This window comes from Lactuca virosa, chromosome 2, assembly GCF_052849685.1.
Source record: "Lactuca virosa cultivar CGN04683 chromosome 2, Lactuca_virosa_CGN04683_v6, whole genome shotgun sequence".
NCBI classification, from domain to species: Eukaryota; Viridiplantae; Streptophyta; class Magnoliopsida; order Asterales; family Asteraceae; genus Lactuca; species Lactuca virosa.
Window position 1 is genome coordinate 257,281,698 of NC_136427.1, and position 23,151 is coordinate 257,304,848.

Consider the following 23,151-nt stretch of genomic DNA (forward strand, 5'->3'; position numbering starts at 1 on the left):
CACCAACGCCACAATTAAAACAAATCTGTTTATTATTTGAACTTGTACTACATTTCTCAGATTTATTTTCTTGACAGACACTCTTACTCTTCTCAGAAGAACATGCATGAGAAATAGGTTGTGAGATAAGTGAGGGTGTCTCAGATGATGTGACTTGTGGAATTGATGGTTTTTCATGAGAATCGCAAGCATCAGAATTACCAAACAGTTCATCAAACATATCAAAGAAATTAAATTCAACAGTAGCAGAAGTAGAAACATCACACAAAACATTATCAGTCTTAACATCAGAATCACAAACAGAAACAGAAATATCAGAATTAGGAACAGAAACAGAAACATAAACTCCAACTCCATGCTTCGCCTGATCTAAGGGTTGATCTGCAGAGGAAGTAGAAGCGTCAGTACTTTCAACATTTATAAATCCTCCGGAAACGAAACCAGATGGCTTGCCATAAACCATGAAAGATTCATTGGCAATCTCATCTTTGGATAGGGGTTGATACTGATATGTATGATTATAAGGAGGAGGTACACTATCATATCCTAAGCCCTTTTGTTGGTTTCGTTTGAACTGCATGCAGTGATCAATCATGTTGGCAACTACCTCGCTTGATCCATCAAATTTTCTAAAATCAAAATTTGCAGTTTCAAATTGTCTTTTCAATGTATCAAGCTCGGTAATTAACTCATCATTTTGTCTTTTAACATAATCATACAGTTCACATTTCTCACTGTATTCTGCCTGAATTCTTCTAAAATCTTTTATTTTAGTTTCTAACTGGGCCTTAAGTGGCTTTTGTCCTTTCCTAAGTTGGTAGCCCTCATATCTGAGATCCTCTACTTCTCTACGTAATAACTGAATTTCATCATGAAGAAGTTTAACATATTCATTACATGCATGAGAACAAGACGGTAGATTTACCTCGCTTTTCTTGGGCTCGGAAGAAGTAGACACCATTAGAGCAAGCTGCAGCTCCATCATCTCTGCTTCAGGATCGGCTGCATCATTCTTCAAGGAAGCATCATCAATCTGAGCTAGGTGAGCATTTTCTGGCCCTGACATATTCAAAGCCTGAATCTGGTCCTCCCAGTCAAAAGACTGAGTGACCATAGCAGTTTCACCATTGGCCGCAGCACCTGTACGGTTGTTTCCCACTGCAACCATCGTCATGTTATTGTTCGTCCTACAATCAGGCTTTGGACAATCACGAGCAAAATGACCCGGCTCGTGGAAGTTGAAACATCTCAGTATGCTCTTGTTGAAACCCACCTTCTTGTCTGCATTCATGCCCCAGTTGCTCTTCCCTGTCTTCTTAGCAAACTGCTTGGCCCTGAAAACAGCCATAGCAATCTGCCATGTGATGTCCATCTCTTCCACGTCCTCGGGATGAATCTGATCCAGGTCAGCAAATGATAGCTGAGGTGGAAGCTCTCCAGCTACAAAAGCATTGTATCAGCTAACTAGCCCAGTAGCTAGAGCCAGATTTTCATCAGTATCCTTTGTGTTTGAAGAAGATGCTACAACTGGCACATTTAGATGGGGAACAGCTTGTGGAGTGACAAATGACTGATTTTGTGAATGAGGGATGGATGATGCAGTAGCAAGAGTCTGAATCTGAGGTTGTTGAGCAGCAAAAGCTTGACCTGAGGAAGACATGATTGATGAGAGAGCATTGTTGGATGAGATTCCAAGATTTGCAGTAGAGTACGAGTTCACATGGTTTATCTCTCTCTGCTTGTCATCAATATCACAAGCTTTGATGATCGCCATGATTTCAGCAAGAGTGAGGCGATTTAAATCCTTGGTCTTCTTGATCACAGCAACATTCATGTCCCATGATCTAGGAAGAGCATTCAGAAGTTTCTTGTTAATCTCTGACTTGGTCAGAAAAATCCCAGATATGCTCATGTCAGTGGTGAGAGTTGTGAACCGTTGCAGCTGAGCCTCAAGAGTCTCTCCTGGAATGTAGTTGAACATATTGAACTTTTGTCTCAACATGTCCTGGCGACTCGCTTTCATATCTTCATTGCCCTCATATACCTCAATTAGGGCTTCCCACAAATCCTTAGCTGAAGTGTATTCTCTAAAACCTTGAGCAATATCATGAGATAATGCCATGGTTAAAGTGGCTAAAGCCCTTTCCTGCTCTTCAACTTTCTCAAACTCCTCATCAGTGTAGTTCTCAACAGCCTTGTCAATTACATGTCCTCCAACTGTAACAGTGATTCTGACAGGTCCTCTAAGAATGCTTCTCCAGACTTTGAAATCCTTCATTTTAATATATTTTTCAATCCTGTACTTCCATTCTGGGAAACCATATGCAAACATTAATCTTGGAATACGCGTAGTGGTGCCCATGACTGTGTTAAGTTCGTGAAAATGATTTTGACTTTGAGATTCCATTTGAAATTGAAGCAAATTAAAGTCACAAAGTGTTTACGGTTGATGATGTTTACGACCGTAAACTGAGTTTACGGTTGAAGGGTTTACGACCGTAAACTTGGTTTACGGTTAGGACGGTTACGACCGTAAACTGTGTTTACGGTTGAGCAGTTTACGGTTTATGTGATTACGGTTTATGTGATTACGGTTTATGTGTTTACGGTTAATGAAACTTGATTTACGGTTTTTGAAAATTCAAAAGTTTACGGTTCTTCAAGATCTAGATTTTACAACCGTAAATAGGGTTTACGGTTGGCAGCAAACTCCCAGAAAGCCTTCAGAAACACGTTTTTGCAGAAGACTCAATTCCCTTAACCACGAAAACACTAAAACCAGGCTCGAACAATAAGAATATCGGATTAAACAGCCCAAAAATCGATTGAATGAAACTTTAACACCGGTGTCTACTCTGATACCAATTGTAAGGTCCTAATAAGGATCTTTACCAGTAGTCAAGCAACAAACAATCACGAATAGAAGAATAAGATGAAAAGAAATCGAGCTTGCACATGTTTATATTCAGAAAAACGCCAGGTACAACTCAATGGGACTCTCTGTAAACGCAATGGCATCAACAACCACACAAAGACCTACACCTCCACTATTTATACTAAATTGGACCGCAAACGGGGTTTACGACCGTAAACAGGGTTTACGGTCGTAAACATGTTTACGGCCGTAAACTCTGTTTACGGTCGTAAACACACTTACTGATCTAAAACACATAAACAACTCAATAACTGTGTTACAGACTCATACGGAACAAAATACAATGAAAGCCTAGACCAAACCATTTACTGGACCCTTCACCACCCATGACCAATCTGCTAGAAACCACGCTTACCATTGCTAGTGTTTTCAACACCAGCTAATCCAAAAGATCACACAACTTCTAAAAATCCGAATAAATCTCCGGTAATAACCCGCTAGACCCAGGAAGTTCCGAATCTCAATTGGAGACCTCGGAATCTCCCACTGCATCACGGCCTCTATCTTGGCCGGGTTGACTAGAAGATCCTTCTGATTGACAAGGTGCCCAAGATTGCACCCCGCGCAACCAGAACTCACAATTGAAGAACCTTACGAAAATCTCTCCCTCCTCAAAGTCTCTAGCACCTCCCTCAGGTGCTTCTCGTGCTACTACTCAGCCTTGGAATAAATCAATATGACGCTGTACTCTCCCATTCCCACAATTTGGGAAATGCTCTATCACTACTCGCTAATACTTCTCGGTATGCAATTGGCATATGACATCTCTTGAAAAAATATAATTCAGACACAAACCGAGGATAACTCAGGGCTACACTTACCCAAACCCTTGAAATGAAAGGCTCCCTTGTGCAGTTTCCCGCAAGTGCTGCACCAAATCTGGTCCTGCTGGCCTCTCAGAAGCTGATCTGAAATTTACGGTCTCCTCCCGAGACCCCTCACTATAAGCAACTGATCTGGTTCCCTCTTCCCAGTGTGCTCTAAGTCAATAAACCGCTCTCGAGATATAGAAGTCATATCATTCAGGGTCTTGCACCCCTATATACTTACAATCTCCCTGCTATCATTCTACAGTATGTTCTGATAACTTACCTTCTTCATTTCCTCATCTGCTGCATACTGTAGTACCATATAAGCTCTTTCCCGAGACTCGACAGTGATCTCTGCCACAGTCTCAGTCGTCTGAAGGAGATATAGCAACTCTCGCGCCAACTGCTGCGCCTCAATCGCCTGGGCACACTCTGCCCAGAATCTGGTTTAAAAGTCATCTAATGACATAACATCAACTGCTTCATCACTCAACTCACTACCAACCTCTTCCTATCAATCTCGTGCTCGGTCCCTCAGGAGACAGGAAGTAAGTCGGATCTTGTTTCCTTTCGAGACAACGTCTGGTACGAAAAGTGTTAGCGACATCTGCCAACCATCTGCTGCTAACAATGGGGTCCCTAACCCCCATGACAATCTGACGCTTCACAAACTCTGAGTTCCCGAAACATCAACGTACGGGTCTCTATCATGACTGCTATCTCAATGCAGAATGCACTCGGCCTCTCATCACAAATCTCTACACTGCCCTCCTTGATCACACTGAGGATCACAGGAGTCTGGTCAATGATACTGCGTGTACTCTCAGATAGAATGAACTCCCTCATCTGACCATTAAGCTGCCCGGCTACAGAGTCCGAGCCTGATCCCTCGTCGAAACTAGAACTACCATCTGGTTTACCACGTAGCGTCACTATACTCGGTAATATACCATCACTAACACCACAATACTCATCCAAACTCGAGGGATCTCACACACTACAAGTTCCATGGGTTCATCTCAGCCTTCCTTGATTCGAGTACGGATCCTCTGCTTTCAGTAGTACGGGCCCATACTACCTTCCAAATCTACCCGTACTTTCCTCAAGTACTGCCTCGACTCCACCAAGTCCCTTCTACTACTACTGTTGATCTCATGCTAATCTCATCCTAGGCTTGCCCTAGGGAAATCTCTGACTCCACCCAATCCAGTCCTCGACTGCTGAAGGCCTCCTTGTAATGCCAATTAGCCATCACCTGAATACCATCATATGTGACGAGGCTCAGATAATCCTTCGAGTAAAAGACTCGTCCCTACAACGGTTAGACTCAAACGAGAGCTGCGCAATAGGGCCAAATCCAGCACTCTGAGATTATTCAACCCTGATCACATGTGACGTGACGTATTCACCTAATGGCTAACTCCCATCACTCCGAGTCCTACAAAGCACGAAGCAAGCAGCATTCGGACACAGGAAACTACTCAAGCAAATCTATCCTCATAACGAGAAACTGTACTAGCATACAATGCTAAGCTCATACTATCAGGCATAACCTAAACAGGCTATCCTACTGCTGTCTACTCAATACTAGCATGCAATTCTCAATAAGCTGAAACACATATAACAGGCACATAAGGCATCCTCCTAGATCCTTAGTCCTATTCTAGCATGTTGTTCTACTGAAACTGGAACTGATAATTATAACATAACATGATCTTGTATGAGTAATTTGGGAGTACTTACTTGAGCTCGGCTGATTGCATGCACCACACCCTTTTTCGCTTTTCAGAGTTCTTTTCTTTCTAAAAATTCTTTTTGCTTTTCTAAAACTCTTTTCCTTTTTAAGTTTCTTTTTTGATTTTCTAAAACTCTTTTCTTCTGAAAACTTTATACCACTTCCTTAGTTTGAGTTCAGACACACTCGGGAGTGCGCCCGAATCCCTCAAACCAAGGCTCTGATACCAACTTGTAACGACCCAAAAATCATGACTAAAAATTTCGTTTGAAAAACATTACTTAAACCACGATTGTCAATCCATAACATGAATCATAACATAAAATCAGAGTATTAATTCAAAACATATTCTTATCATCAGAGTAAAACATCCCAGGCTGACTAACTATGGTGTGTGCCATGCGATCATCCCGAGCTCTTCCCTCCGCTACCGGAATTACCTGAAACCAAAACTGAAAACTGTAAGCACGAAGCTTAGTGAGCTCCCCCAAACTACCACATACCATACAATAACATATAAAGCACATATTGGGCCTTGCCCACTGCATCGGACCGAAGCCCGGACTAACTGGGGCCTTACCCCCTGCATCAGACCAAAATCTGGACTAACTGGGGCCTTGCCCCCTGCATCGGACCGAAATCCGGACTAACTGGGGCCTTGCCCCTGCATCGGACCGAAGTCCGGACTAACTGCGGCTTTGCCCCCTGCATCGGACCGAAGTCCGGACTAACTGGGGCCTTGCCCCCTGCATCGGACCGAAGTCCGGACTAACTGGGGCCTTGCCCCCTGCATAGGACCGAAGTCCGGACTAACTAATACATAAACATGCCTGAATCACAAAGACATCAAGCATACTGTACTACTGCATCAGACCAAAGTCCGGAACTACTGCTATCTAAACAGGCCGGCATTGTGGCCGTAGACCCGTTCCTACTGGAAGGAAACTCACCTGTACTGCTGAACTCTGCTGATAATCCTCTGGCTGCTAATCGACTATTCTCCGAAGCGCTGCTCTCCTAGCTCACCGAGCTACCAACACCAAATAATTGAACTTAGCCTAAGCTGTCCTCCAGAGGTCAACTAAGTCAACTCTGGTCAAGGTCCTGGTCAAAGTCAACCTTCCAGTTGACTCGACTCGCCGAGTTGTTCTACCAACTCGCCGAGTCCATGCTCCTCAAATCCCAAAACAACCCCGACTCCACTCGTCGAGTCTAGCGAGAACTCGACGAGTTCCCCTTCATCTATCACTTCAGGACTTTCTTCAACCGACTCGCCGAGTTGTTCTACAACTCGCCGAGTCCATCTTCATCAGCTAAGAAGATTCCCTTGGACTCGCCGAGTCCAAGAACTGACTCGCCGAGTCCTCCTTGTGACAACTCTATTCTGTCTCTCTCAGTCTATTCCAACACTTCCAACTCATAGATCTGGACTCCCTATGCTAGCATTGCACGTAAAGTTGCTGACTTTACGTGCATGCAAGGGGTTATGAGGCTAGAACACCAAATCCAAGCTAACAAGAAGTTCAAGGTCAAGACATGGAGCCTTAGCTAGATAAAGCCAACAACTCTGAGCTTCTAGAGCTCAAAAGTGTCCAGATCTAATGTCCAATCCATCCTCCAAGGCTTATCACCCGGATTCCACTTGGGAATGGTCCAAATGTAACAAAAGATAAGCTAGAAAAGGGATCTAGATGATTAACAGCCAAGGTATAAGCTTTATACCTTCAAATGATCTGGAATGTCACCCAAACTCTGGATCTATACTCCTTTCCTTGCTCCCTTTCTTCTACAATCTTCAAGATGCACACCAAGAGCCTTAATCTTCTCACACAAGCTCAAGAATGAAGTTGGGTGGCTAGGGTTTCATCTCTGGACAATGGAGGCTATAAATGAAACCCTAGAAATGAGAATGAGATGCTTAAATAGGGTGCCGGGTCCCGAAATTAGGGTTTCTCAACCCAGACCAGACTCGTCGAGTCAGTCTCCCCGGCTCGCCGAGTCGGTCACTTAATCCGCGACACAGGTCACACTTCGACTCGTCGAGTTCCTCCTTGGACTCGACGAGTTGACTCCTTTGACTAAGGGCTTTTCTTTCCTTTCTTGGTCTTTCGGATTCTGGGTGTTACAACCAGTGAAGGGTGACTTTGTCATTTTTCCAAGTAAACAAGACTCGCAACTATCATCTGACTTTAAGTCAAACGACTCCAAGACTCCAGCCTTCTGGAGTTGGCCTATGCGCTTCTTGTTGACATGTCCAAGACGACAATGCCACAAGGATGACTTATCCAAACTAGTGGAAGAATCAATATGCAACACATTATTTCCTAAGTTATCTACAACATTCACAACTTCATATACACCATTTCAAGGTAATGCTTTAAAATAAAACACATCATTATAAAAAACATTAATAGCACCACATTCATTATCAAATGAAAAACTATAACCTTGTTCGTACAAGCCATGAAAAGAAATAATATTTATCGCCATTTCAGACGAGTAACAACATTTATTCAAATTTAATGTTAACCCACTACTTAGCAATAAAGAGTAAACTCCAATCTTGGTGACAAATGATGCTTTCCTATTCCCCATGATTAGGTTTATCTTCCCATGCTCCACTTCCTCACTTCTTCTTAGTCCCTGCAAATCAGAACAAATGTGAATTCCACACCCTGTATCAAGGACCCAAGAATTAGTATGTGGTGAGTTATTAGACAATATAGTGTAAATACCTGCAAAGGAGGGCTTGATCTTCCCATCCTTTATATCCTGCAAGTACTTGGGGCAGCTTCGCTTCCAGTGCCCCTTTTCCTGACAATAGAAGCATTGTGCTTCTTTTGGTTTGGAAGTGGGAGTAGCAGAACCGCCTTTGGTTCCACTTGAAGAGGAGCCTTCAAGAGACTTTCCCTTGGTACCCTTCGAAGGGGTCTTCCTCTTCTTCCCTTTTCCATACCCGATTGCCAGAACAGGGGTAGTGGTAGGAGTAGAAACAACATTTTTCCCTTTGAGGTTGATTTCAGCAGTCCTCAAAAGTCCTTGAAGCTTGCTCAAGGTGACCTCCTCCTTATTCATGTGATAGGTTATGTGGAACTGATCATAACAGGGAGGTAAGGAGTGTAGTATGATGTCAATAGCCAGCTCCTCATCAAAGTTCACATTCAGTTTGAGCAGACGATCCACAAATCTTTGCATTTTTGTAGGTGGCCCGTGATGGACTCTCCATCCTTCATCTTAGTTGTTATCGTGAAGGCGATTATTTCATACCTCTCTTGACGTGCACTCTGATGATACCTTTCCATCAGATCCTGGTGCATCTCAAAAGGGTAGAAGTCCTCATAGGACTTTTGGAGTTTAGGTGCCATAGTGGCAAGCATGATACAAGCCACCTTGATGGCATCTTTCTCATATGCCCTAAAATAAGCAACCTCCTGTGGAGTAGCAGACGACTCATCAAGTTCCTTAAGCTCCTTGTCAAGGACATATTCCTTGTCCTCATAGTGTGTGACCATTCTGATGTTCCTAATTCAGTCATTGAAATTAGTTCCATAAAAAATGACCCTCCCACAAAGGTTCATGAGAGAGAAGGAGCCGGTAGGGTTTGAGCCTGAAGTATTGTTGGAAGACATCTGAAAAGGAAGAAAGACAAGTTTAAATTAGATAAGGAATCCTTAATAAGACACCCAAATGTAATATTAAGGCTAGGACCCAACACAATACTTTATAACTTGGAAGAGGGATGCCGTAATTCAAGCTATAAAATATTTGAAGGTAGGTGAATGACGATTCACCAATTTCCACCATAAAAAACGAAATAAATTATTAAGTTTTAATGAATTGAAATTCCTAGATTCTTTTGAGATTCATTGATCTTTTCAATGGCATGTTTAAATCTCAATTGTGCCCTTCAAGTTTGTGACTGGGATGCCGAGGATCACAAAACAAGGTGTGAATAACCATGCAAATTAACTTGGTACCCTTAACTTTATCACCTAATCGATGTGTCGGTTAACCACACGCGCTCCACCGATCTATGATAAACATTAAGTTACCCTTTTCCACACTTACTAGTCCATATTAGTGTGCCGGTTAACCACACACGCTCCACTAATGACTTAGTAAGGTACAAAGTGTAATTTCATGGGCTAGCACCAAATTCACATTTTTCTAAGTAACTAAGATTGGGAATTTATAAAAGGTTTAGTTACTTTATATTTATCATTATACTTTTAGTGAGAATTATAGTCATTGTCCTACCCGTTCGGCTAACGACCCTCCACCAATCAAGGAAGCGGTGGGTGAGAGTGGACACCCATTAAGCTGCCATTTTATAGGCAACAACCTTATACCCCCCTTATAGACCGGCTTCGTGAATGAGACCTACTAACGATAAAACTGACTTGATCTTATATATATATATATATATATATATATATATATATATATATTATTAACTTATAATATTATAAAGTATAAGGGTTGAATTTTAACTTTTAAAACTCTAGGGGTTGGAATTAAAGTGTGTGTGAGACTTTACAAATTCCAAAACTTAAGGGCAAGTTTTGAAACTATTCAAGACTTTTTCATTTCTATAACTTATGAGTTTTAATGGTTTTAAAGAAATGACTTTTGGAATTCCATAACTTGAAGACAAGTTATGGAGTCCATTAATTGGCATTTAGATCAAGAATTACACTAACAAACAATTTGCAAATAATTCATATGATCTACTAAAACTCATAAGTATGAACATTCATATCAACAATTTCAAGAATCATATAAACATATATAAAACTTGAAAATTTGATAATAACCATTGTAAATGGATTAGCATAATCATTACCACACCAAAAATAGGTTTTATAAGTCCAAAACAGTTTAGGGTAATGATTCTAGTTCATTTCCAGCAGCAAAACTCAAAAATCTGCACACAGGGCCTCCTACTCGCCAAGTGCAAGAACCTACTCGACGAGTAGGATGAAATAACACATGGACTTGTCGAGTCCCCCCATGGACTCGACGAGTTCACTGAACAGTGAGCAGAATTTCAACTTTTTTCAGCAATTTGCATCAAGTACAAGGAAAACAAGCCTAGGCTCTGATACCACTGAAGGGTTTTGAGCATTCTAACACTCCTATGGTGTACATGCAACCCTAGAAATCTTGGATCTATGTTTTCTCTAATATACATGCAAATTTGATTTTTCCAAGGTTCATATCCTAACTAGCATGTTATGGGGTACTTGTAACATAAAATCTAGATAGGATTGCATACCTTTTCTTGTGGTTGATTTCTTGGAGTTATGAGAGCCTAGCACCAATAATGTGGATACCTCAAGTGGAATCACAAATCACCAAACTAACTTGGAAAACTTCAGAGAATGGTATGCTCTTGTAGAAATCGGCTATGCCTTCTTATCTCACACACTAGTGCCAATTTCAAGTGCCAAGGACTCCTTTATATAGTATGGTGGATTAGGGTTACATCCATGTAAACCCTAATACCCATGACCTTTCATTTCCATAGGATCCATGGGTTAAAAGCTCCATGGACTATCCATGGACTTCCATGCAAGCTTAGCCCATCCTAAATGAACATTGGCCCATTTTATATATATAAGAGTCCATATTTAATTAGTCTCTTTTTATCACCAAATTAATTCCAAATTAATTCTTGATCAATACTAATTAAATAATATGATTTCATATTAATATATTATAACTTATAATATATTAATAAATCATAAATATACTATTCTCAAAAGATTATCCATACAAATTGTTTTGGTGAAGTGCAACCCAAATGGACCATGCCGGGTCGGGTCAAGTACATACCAAATATAGTTATGGACTTAGACACCTTATCCAACATGATCACCATCAACGTGTAAACAAGCCACACAACACTATGCAGAAGTGTTAACTCTATTTCGAGCAAAGAGCTAAACTATATAGAAAGTAAACATTGTATATGATTGTGCATCCCGAGAAGACATTAGTGTTATAAATGAAGGAGCAGATTCATGGCCCAATCATTAATGGCAGCGTTTCCTGGATCCCAGCAGTCGCGCTGACCAGTTCCTGGCAATCTCTTTGCCCAGCTCTTAGTAGTCGCGTTGCCCGTCTATGAGCATCCGTGTTGACCAATCCCATGCAATCTCGCTACTCAGCTTTCAACAGTCATGCCGACCAGTTCTTGGCGATCTCTTTGCCAAGCTCTCAACAATCGTGCTGACCAGTTCTTGGCAATCTCTTTGCCCAGCTCATGGCGGTCGTGTTGACCAGCTCCTGACAATCTCGTTGCACAGCTCTCAGCAGTCACACCGCCAGGCTCTCAACAACCTTGTTGTCCAACTCTCAGTAGCCTTAGCTCTCGGAAAACAGTATCAGTATTCCCAAGATAGTGGAGCACCGATTGTCACTACAACCAATGATGTAGCAAAGCATTGAGTGTTGTTACATTCTGGCCAAACCGACCACCCGGGTCGGACACATAAATTGAAAGTTGCTAAACCCAATCTTGTTAAAGGTTCAGAAGGTTCATAACCCTTGCCTTGAATCACTTGGTTTCTTAGCCCGACTCCATTATAGCGGCAAGCTCTGCTTGCAAGGTTCAGACATAACATTTTCCTTGATTTGTTTGGTTTCTCAGCCCGACTCCGTCATTGCGGCCTGCTCCTCCTACAAGGATCATAAGGTTCACAACATTCGCCTTGAATCGCTTGACCTAACCCCACTATCACGATGTGCTATGCGAACAAGGAATGAAGGCTCAAAACCTTTGCCGATCCATTCTCACGCGATGTCATTTCGCATGACAGACTCATGAATTGTTGGCTGTAAAACTCGATCCATTTCCACACGATGCCATCCCGCGTGACATATTCATGAATCGTTGGATGCTAAGCCCAATCCATTTCCACGCAATGTCATTCCGCGTGATGTATTCATGATCGCCAGCTGTTAAGCCCGATATTTCCTAGGTGACGCTCTCATGCGTGACATTTCCACAATCACTGTCTACTAAGTCTGATCCATTTTGCTAAGTCGCGCGCTGTCGCGCATCGTAAGTCGCATGTCACAAGTCTATGACATGCTTAGCACCACACATTTTGTGTCCCTTCTCTTATAATCAGCATGGTCTTCCTATGCTCAGACTATCAATAAGGCGTTTCATATATCACATCTTACTATGGCAAGGAGTGATATCACAACGACAACCCTGCTACTTGAAATCCCTCAACGTCTCTATTGCCTGGCTCTTGGCAACAGTCTTGCTATCGATTATCATGAAAACAACTTAATTGTATATTATTATAGCAGCCTTGTCATATGCACCATAGTCTGATACGACTACTTAAGCTACCCACATCAGACTGGGCGGAAATAAGTTAGGTATGGCCTGTGCAAGAAACGAATTGAAGATGGCTATCGATTCTCATGAAAAAAAACTATGTAAACGATTAATTGGTGACATCCCACCAAGTCACGATAGAAACACCACGACATCCATGCTGAATATTCATATAGGAACCTCGCTCTATATGTTTTCATCAGAAGGACTTGTTGATGTCAGGTTCATTAGCATGGCCTGGACAGCTCTGGCCTACCAGTCGAATAGAGGAGACGCACCAGAACGGGGTTTGCGTCTTGGAAGCACAAGATGGGAGGCCCATCCCCCGGACTTGAAACACGCACAATTCACACCACCCTTACTCCTAAAGCAAGGAGAAAAGACAGAATAAGACACAACAAGGGCAAGGGCAATGTCATCTAAATCCAAGTGGATAGTCACACCCCAACAGTTAGCTATTGTTCTGGACCCATTTTCATGTCAAAGATTATTCAAGCTTGATATCATTTCAATAAGAAGTTGTGCACATTTATCGAGTGTTAACAAGGACTGATCATCCGCGTCACTTGAGCGAAATCGATACGAGAATGCAACCAATAGGGTTCAAAGGCTCATAACATTTCCCTAAACATGTCAGTCTAATCCAAGGGTCCACTACCTTTGCCCAAGATATGAACAAAGGCTTTAAAGGCTCATAACCTTTCCCTTGATATAAAAATACCTTAGACGACTAGGCTCGGAGTGCAACACTCCTCGGCCTGAGACTTAGAGCAAAGTCTTAAAGGGTAACTAGAAAACTTTGCTTAAAGGCGAATACCCTAATAAAAGTGAACCATCCAAGGTCCATATAAAAGTATAGCTAAGGCCTTAGCCTAAAAATATAGGTTGACGACTCGAAGAAAGGACGAATCCCAAGCTTGCGAGTGCGAACTCCCAGGCCAAAGACAAAAAACTTTGGTTAAGTATAAATCCTAAGTCATTGAACCAAACTACTTTCCCCTATCAAGGGGAAGCATCCTTCGAGCCTTAAAACCCTAAAGATCAAGTAGGAGTCACTCTCAGTCAATTCTTAAGGCCAACACAAACCTTTGGAAAGAAATCCCTCTGATGGGAAAAACATGAACAAATAAATCTCATGGACCAACATTATCCTTGGAGAAGAAACCAAACCAGCATGAACCATCCAGGACCAAAGCAAGCAAGCTTAAGACAACAAATAGCCGACGAACTCTGCAGGACAAAAATCAGCCCCGCTCAAGCGTTCACGCACTATGTGCCCGCTAAACAATATACTATTTCAGAATAAGCGTTGCAGCTCGGTCCAATCGAATTTAAATAAAGGGGGGGGGGGGGGGGAAGAGTAGTGTGCCACTACTACTACTTTGTGAAGCGTTTCAAAACAACCGTAAGAGAAAATTTGAGTCGACGTATGATTTGATTGTGTTTTCCTCTCAAGAAAACCGTTCCAGCGCCATGACACTCAGAGCGTGCCGACGGCAGGCTCGCGGAGCAAAGCTCGGTCTGTAAATCATTTACAGGGGACTCGCGAAGTGTGCACTGCTGGCCGGTCCCAAAGTTTCCCCTGGGCATAGAAAAATAACCCCCCTTCCCGACGCTGGCTACAGATCTCATCCCCCTCGTTGGGGCATGCGTGCTTTCCTTAACAAATGTTTTTATGGACAACTTTCGGCTGTGACTAGGAGGCAGGAACAACGGATCAAGTATATCGCAGTTGTTTTAAAAACCTTAAAGCTTGGTACAACATCCGCACCGAGTAACAATCTCAGAAACTGTGTAGCAGGGTCGCGCTTCCTAGCTACCTTGGCCTATCATCTTATCAACACCATTTGTCACATTAGCAGCCTTGCCTTGCATAACATTGGTAGCAGCCTCGCTCTGCATAAACATCATTAGTAGCCCTACCATGCATCACATTACCAGCAACAACTACGTTGCATCACATCAATCAGATCATACTCTTAAGAAGAAAGGAGTATCAAGCCAACCAGTGCTACATAAGCCTATCGCGCAACACCACGTCTTTCGTTGTCGAGATTCGGTCGTTCTTTTTATCTCTTTAATGCATTATTGCTTTGAATGTATCCAATCCAATGTCATTGGCCGCTCACCAATCACATCTGACTGTGGGGACTTGTTAACGTATGGTCCATTAGCATGGTCCAGACGTCAAGACTTGACGCGCCAGCCTTGCCTAGCGCTCTCCTGGAGCTCGCTTGCCAGCCTTTTCTGACGCTTGTGCCTGTTGATAATGTCGTTGTTTTTTACATTGAAAACAGATAATGGCCGACCTGTTGACGAAAGATAGACCTCTTCCTCGTCCTTTAGACCTACCTCTTCCTCCTTGTGTATTACTTGACTCATTTTCCGCATGTAGACCTTCCTCACTCTTTTTTTGTCCATGCACAAGCAACGCTTGCAATTCATCAACTGTAAGTTTGTCAATGTTCTTTGATTCTTCAATGGAGCATACCACAAAGTTGAAGTTGTCTGTGAGACTTCAAAGTATATTTTTTCAACAACTTTGGCATCATCCATGTCATTGGCAGTGGACATGACTCTTAAAAGTACTCACACACACTTTCTCCTGATTTCATCTCTAGAGTTTCGAATGTCATGTGAATCCATTGAAGTTGTGTACGTTTTACTCTAGCACTTCCTTGGCACCTGACCTTCATTAAATCTCATAGTTGCTTGGCACTTCCTTTAGAGTAATGGTCTTCAAGATGGTCTTTTCTATATACAGTCTCTGAGTCTTGCTTCATCTAGTGCATTTTGTTGTGTTGTGGTTATGGCTTAGTTTGCCACAGGTTCTTCAAAGCCGAGTTCAATGACACTCCAATATTCCTTGGAAAGGTGAAGGTTCTCTAGTGATTGATCCTAGTCTCCGTGGAATTTCAGAACACATGGTGCACTGAAATTACCTGCCATTTCTTTGTGTTTTTCCCTTGCCATGTCCCCTTTTCACACTCAGATACCATAAAAAGGAATAAAGGAGGCTCAAGACTAATAGTTTATTCAATGATCAAAGGTGGCTTTATATATATATATATATATATATATATATATATATATATATATATATATATATATATATATATATATTGCCTTATTCTCCTATTCTTCAGCTTCAAGTTGTAGATGGGATAAGCAGCCCAACAAATCCAGTTATATCCAATCAGATCTGAACACACATAACCGGGATCTCAAAGTATCTAGTCTGCTCTAATAAATGAAGGTTTTTTTGACATTTGTCATATTCTCATTTAAATTGTCAAATGTTATTTTGTAGTTATTTTGAAATTAATTTTTTTTTCCACATGTCATTATTTAAGTTTTTCTCTATTTTTTTAAATTTCACATAATACTTTAATGTAATATTTGCAATAAATATAGTTATAAATGGATATCAATGTCATTAATAAACTTACATTTTAATTTCAAAATTCTCAAAATTAAAGGCAATTAGTTTTTTGTTTATTTATTTAAATTATTTGTTTAAATTTAAAAAATAAAAAACATTTTCATTACAATAATTCATTATTTTTTCTTATTTTCTTATAAATTCAAAGTTCTTAAATATTTATACTTTTATATTTAAATTTTTTTTAATTTTTTTAAGTTAACCCATATAATACAGGGTCTCACAACTAATATTTTACTACGTAATATATTTTCAAGAATCAACCAATTAACAAGTCCACATCAATTGGCTACACTTTCAATGCAATTCCCTTTGAATGAAACGTATGCTTTCAAATTCCATTTACTTTCTAAGAGTAACATAACAGTGGCATAATAGCCAGAAAGAACAACAAAACCCCCAAAAAAACATACCATCAACAACAGTTATTGAACATATCAATTAATGTATAACATATTAAAACTCAAGACACCTCTTTTTCTTCTTCTTCTTTTCTTCTTCTTGAAGAAATCAGGGTCGCTCACTTGGCGCTGGCGAGGTCGGCGCGGAGCTTCTTGGCAGCGGTGACCATGTTCAAAAGAGCAGGTTTGACCTCCCCGTACTTCCTTGTCTTCAGGCCACAATCCGGGTTGACCCACAAGATGTTGGTCTCCAAAACGGCAAGCATCTTGTTGACCCTGTCAGCAATCTCCTCCATGGAGGGGATTCTTGGAGAATGAATGTCATACACACCGGGCCCGATTCCAGCACCATATTTCACTCCCTCACGGAACACAGACAAAAGCTTCTCATCAGATCTTGAGTTCTCAATGGTGATGACATCAGCATCCATGTTGATGATGGAGTGGATGATGTCATTGAAGTTTGAGTAGCACATGTGGGTGTGGATCTGTGTGGTGTCAGCAACGCCTACATTTGTGATTCTAAAAGAGTGAACAGCCCAGTCCAAGTAGAAGGCATGCTCTGCCTTCCGTAGTGGCAATCCCTCTCTCAATGCTGCCTCGTCAATTTGGATAACCGTGATTCCGGCCTTCTCAAGATCCTCAACTTCATCCTTGATTGCCAGAGCAATCTGGTAGCAAGTCTCGAATCTGGAGACAAAGAGAAATTGTCAGTTTTAGCAACGTACTTTTTGTGTGTGTGTGTGTGTGTCTATATATATATATATATATATATATATATATATATATATATTGGATTTTGTGTTGGAATAGTGATTTATACCTGGGCTGGTCGTTACGGACAAAGGACCAGTTGAGAATGGTGACGGGGCCGGTGAGCATACCCTTCATGGGGCGTTTGGTCATTTCCTGGGCCATGGATGACCAGAAGACGGTCATGGCCTTGGGTCGGCTGACATCACCGTAGATGATTGGGGGCTTCACGCACCGAGATCCGTAGGATTGCACCCATCCGTTTGCGGTGAAGGCAAAACCGGACAGCTGCTCACCAAAATACTCAACCATGTCGTTTCTCTGAAACAAACATTACATGCAGTTTTTTAGCCAACCCCCTTTTTTATGAAACCGATTAAAATGAATTAATTTAGATTGTGTTATCAAATATACCTCTGGCTCTCCATGGACAAGGACATCGATGTCAAGTTCTTCCTGGAGTTGGACAACTTTGTAGATCTCCTCCTTGATGGCCTTAACATATTCTTCCTCAGAGATTCTATAAATATAAACATATACTTTTTAGAGAATTTTTTTATAAAAAGTGAGCGAATCAGTGTGAAATTATATAAAAGTATCCAAACCACTCACTTTTTAGCCTTGTACTCACGACGAACTCTCCTGAGCTCGATGGTTTGTGGGAAAGAGCCAATGGTGGTGGTTGGGAGGATTGGAAGGTTGAGCTTCTTCTGTTGGGCATCCAGCCTGGCACTGACATTGGTGGCACGACGGTGGTCTGAGCCTCTCAAAGCAGCGGCCTGAGAATGCAGGTGTCAGCATCAACTTTTTTTTAACAGTATATATATATATATATATATATATATATATATATATATATATATATATAAGGAAGGGGTTTTTAATCACTTACAGCCGTCTGCACGGATTCATTTGTGACTCTTGGGGAGGACTTCCTTGAAGCCTGAGCAGCAGCATTGGCTGAGAAGTAGGCCTCGTCTTTGTGACCAGCTAGAGCCTTGGCCAATGCATTGACTTCAACAACCTTCTGAGCAGCAAACGCAAGCCATGATTTGATTTCATCATCCAATTTGGTCTCATTAATAAGATCGACAGCAGTGTGAAGGAGTGAGCAAGAGGTCGAAACCACAAGCTTATCTACATATTTCACATTTTATGTTAGGGAATTCATTCGGGTAAATAAAAGGAAAAGATTAATATGGTTAAAACGAAAGAAAAGCACCTTTGCCCACATTGCCCTCGAGAGACTCGAGGACAGTGAGAGAACCAGCAAGATCATTAGCCCAGATGTTCCTTCCATCAACAACTCCAGCAAAAAGGTATTTCCCAGATGGGAAGCTGCTCTTGATCAATTCAAGAGTCTTTTCACCACGGATCAAATCAAAAGTGAAACCAGCAACTCCAGGCAATGAAGTTAGGGTTTTGAATGCTTCAGCGGGAACATCAGCAAAGTAGGTGGCAACAATAACATTAAGACCAGAGCAGGCTGATTCTAGCTCAGAGTAGGCCTTGGTGAAAGCTTCCAATTGGTACCCCTCAAGATCCTTCACAAGGGTAGCCTCGTCAAACTGGATCCATGTAGCACCTGCTTCCTTCAACTCGGCAATCACTTCCCTGCAGGGGTAATTATTGTTGTAATGAAACTGGGATTCTACTTTATTGTGAAGAACATGAAAATGATCATGAGAAAAGAGGCATACTTGTAGATTGGAAGGATTTTATCAAGAAGGGACAGAAGATCAAAGGTTTTCTCAACACCCTTTGCAGGTTTTGACAGCAATAAGTAGCTGACTGGGCCAACAAAGACTGGTACGGTATCAACTCCAAGCTGCATTACGAAAAACCAACCAACATATTAACCAAAAAAGATTACTAAATCCTGTTTAAAAGAATCTGGAAAGAGCATATCAACAACACATACAGCCTTAGCCTCCTTGTATTCGGTCACAGCCTTGTGAGAAGCATAAGAGAATTGCACGTCAGGGCCCAACTCTGGGACAATGAAGTGGCTGTTCATCAAGGCATCAGTATTATTAGAATATGGTTACGATTCAAATCGACAAGATCCAAAAACCTAAGGGGGGCAATATGAAACTTACTAGTTGGTGTCAAACCACTTGGTCATTTCCATAGCTGGGACAGAGGCGTTTCCTCTGGCCATGGAGAAGTAAGTGTCGAAACCAATCTCACCACCATTCCAGTTGTATCTTGAGGGGACAGCACCAAGCATGGCAGTGGTGTCAAGAACCTGATCATAGTAAGAGAAGGTGTTGCTGGGGATGTACTTGATGCCAGCATCAGACATCTGTTTCCAGATGGATGATCTGAGATCAGCAGCCACCTTCTGCAAATCCTCAGCACTGCTCTTGCCATCCCAGAAAGATTCAAGAGCAAATTTCAGCTCTCTCTTGGGGCCCATACGGGGATAACCAACAATGTGAGATGCCATTGTCCTGTTTCAACCACAAGTCAAAAATTTTAACAAAAACAGCCAATCATATTTTTAAGGGCATGCCATATATATAAATCCTAAAGCATCATTCTTGAAAAGAAAAGAGTTCTTCTCAACAAATTAATCCTAACATGGCCAGGTACAGAAGCAATCATGCATGATGTCCGACAAAGTGTATACTCCAGATTAGGTTATTCTACCACTAAAAAAGCACGTTTCGCAACAAGATAGAGTTAATCAAATGAAAGAATTAAAGCTTACTTATGTTGCTCTAATCATGACCATAGTCAAAACCATCTGCCTACCCACCAACCCCAGATACTACTTTTTTACTATATCTGATATTGACTAGAACTAATTATAAAAAAAATAAAAAATAAAAAAAGGAAAAACATAACAGGGATACGTTTTATCATGAAGGAAGAGTTTTCACTTAAACCTACTTCTATAAATTTTATTCTATTCATGTAAGAAATGTAAAAGGAGCCATCTCAAATCCCCTATCCGGCCCATGTACATAAAGCTTATAGTTAACATGTCACACCTAAAACACAGATCCATTTTAGAAAACTGAAGAGGATGGCAAGCTGTTCTATTTATTGCAAGACAAAATCTCAGCGATCGAACCAAAATCATTTTGTAAGTAAATTGATTTTGATTAGGTATGGAAAACCAAGATCCAATAGTAGATCGATAGCTCTAAAGACCATAGAACACCAGATATTATCCAATTATCAACAAATTAATCCTAACATGGCCAGGTACAGAAGCAATCATGCAATGATGACACAGCACCTAAAACTTTAAAGTTGCACTATACTCCATATTAGGTCATTCTACCTCTAGAAAGACACATTTTGAACCAGTATAGACTTGATCAAATGAGATAATCAAAGGTTTCTTACGTTGCACTAATCATGACCATTGTCAAAATTCTCTGCTTATACTAATATTGACTAGAAAAACATAATTGGGAATAAGTGCTGTCATGCAGGAAATTTTCACTTAAATACCAACTGGTATCAATTTTATTCTATTCATGTAAGATTTGTAAGAGGAGCCTCCTAAATCTCTTATCACATGCATATAAAGCTTAAGTTATCATGTCACGCTTAAAAGACAATTGTTACAGAAAACTAAAGCAAATGGAAAGTTCTTCTATCTATCGCAAAGCAAAATCTCAGTGATCGAACCAAATTGATTTTGATTAGGTATGAAAAAAACAAAATCCAAGAGTAGATCAATTGCTCTCAATATCCTAAAACACCAGATAATATCCAATTATCATACCCATGCGAGTACAAATATCAAGTAAAAGTCCATATACAGACAAAAAAAAAAACCTACAAAATTGCCAGATCCCGTGATCTCGATAATCCAATCGCTTAATTCATATTTACTTAACCAAAAACTTCATAATTATCATAAACATATCTATCTGGTTCTACATTGCATAAAGATGATAAAATATCCTAGATAAATGACTAAATGCTCTCTTCTTCACAAATAGATAACATAAATCTACATAGATAATGGGATATGGGATCAGATCATGGACGCTTACATGCAGATCTAGCTCCATTATTTAACATTTTAAAAATCCAGTTTAATCTTCATAAAACAAATTAACTAGTGCAAAGCAAGCATGTTTTTATCAAACGCAGAAAGGGTAGCAGCCGACACAAGTCTAGAAGAGTCCAAATCGAACTTAATACAACCCATTCAAGCAATGAGTGACCGAGAGACAGGGGCGTACCTGTAAACGGCGGTAGAAGAGGAAGTTACGAATCAAAAGGAGTCTCGAAGGAGACTAGTTGTTTCGTAATTCCGTTGATAAGGGAGAGAAGAATGGTTGACACGAATCAGAGAGAATGGAGAATGGTGTTATTTATAGAAGGCGGGGTAGGCAGGGGTTGGGGGTGGGTGAGTGCCTGAGTGGGTTGTTGAGCTGGGTAGATCAGATCTCAGGATCCCAACGTCCAGTCACGCGCCTGCCAAAGTGTAAATATTACGACGAAAAGAAAAAGGGTAAAAAAAGTAAGAGCAAATTACACCAATGGTGCCTATAGTTTGGGTAATTTGTATTTTTGATCCCTAATTTATTTTTTTAATTCGGACTGTTTCTACTGTTTGTTTTTATTGTATGTTTGGTCTTTGTCTTATCTAAAAAGACTATTATGCCCTTATTAACTTCTTTTTAAATTAATTTTATTATTTATGTATTTTTTTAATTTATTATTATATATTTATTATTTAAATTATTAAAAAATATCATGGGAACCACACCCTCCTCTCTCATTCTAAACTCGATATCTCTCTCTTCTAACTCAATCCTAAATCATTGGAGTGGCTTGGAAGATTATAGCAACCGGAAACCAAAACAGTGTCAGAAACCTCTATATCCGTTGGAAATCGTCATAGCCACCCAGATTCTCCTTCGTCAACAACCCCTTACCATCGTCTTCCAACATATACTTCATCTTCTCATTTCCCCTACACCTAACCTTACCATCTTCCCCATCACATTCTTCCTCCGGCGATCAACAGTTAAAGGTTCTCCTTCGCTGACATCTTCTCATTTTCATTCTTATAACTCATTTGTAAGTTCAAGATGCATCTAGGGTTTTGATCGAAAAAGGGTTTTGATACCGATTTCTCATTCTTGTAAACCAACTGTAACATGAAGTCTCGTGCGTCTGGTTCTTCAGAACAGCTCGGAAACTACGATCTAGGGTTTTGATTTCACGATGGCAGCTTTATGTGGTTTAGAAATCGTTCGTTGCAATTGAATCGTAATGAGGAAGGGAAGAGTGATATCTTGATGTCTTTTTTTCTGCATCTTGATGTCGAAAGGGAAAACAGCAAAGCCACCACCTTCAAATGTAAACTCTGATATGGTTCCCTCTTCTCCCTTCATGTGGTTCCAACTTCTCCCTTCCCCTCGTTTCATCGGAGCCACCACCATGATTTTCTGGAAATAGGTTTCATGATTGCTCTTGATTTTGGTTTAATTTGGTACTGAATACAGGTTTTGATTTTGATTTATCATGTTTGTTCTTAATTTTGGATTTGTTTTTAAGAATACACAAAATTTCACAATTGGTCCTTATGGTTTACAGAATATCGCACTTTGAGTACTTCCTAGCAAAAAGTCACGCGATTGGTCCCTGTGGTTTGTAAAATTACATGAAAGGTCCTCCTGCCGTTAAATCTAATTTTTCAGCTGTTAGATTTTAATGAAAAAGACTATGTTGTCCTTGTACCAATATT

General features: G+C 40.7%; 1 protein-coding gene across 1 annotated transcript; it reads right to left on the reverse strand.

The window, feature by feature from the left end:
• Positions 1-16,586: 16,586 nt before the first annotated feature.
• On the reverse strand, positions 16,587-21,765 carry LOC145160844 (5-methyltetrahydropteroyltriglutamate--homocysteine methyltransferase). Its single transcript, XM_079080205.1, has 10 exons — positions 21,638-21,765; positions 19,529-19,882; positions 19,351-19,438; positions 19,130-19,257; positions 18,652-19,043; positions 18,322-18,566; positions 18,042-18,208; positions 17,844-17,949; positions 17,500-17,750; positions 16,587-17,366 (listed from the first exon to the last, which is right to left on the reverse strand). Exons 2-10 carry the CDS (start codon positions 19,876-19,878, stop codon positions 16,796-16,798), a joined length of 2,298 nt encoding a protein of 765 aa, XP_078936331.1. The 5' UTR covers positions 19,879-19,882; positions 21,638-21,765; the 3' UTR covers positions 16,587-16,795.
• Between the last annotated feature and the right edge of the window lie 1,386 nt (positions 21,766-23,151).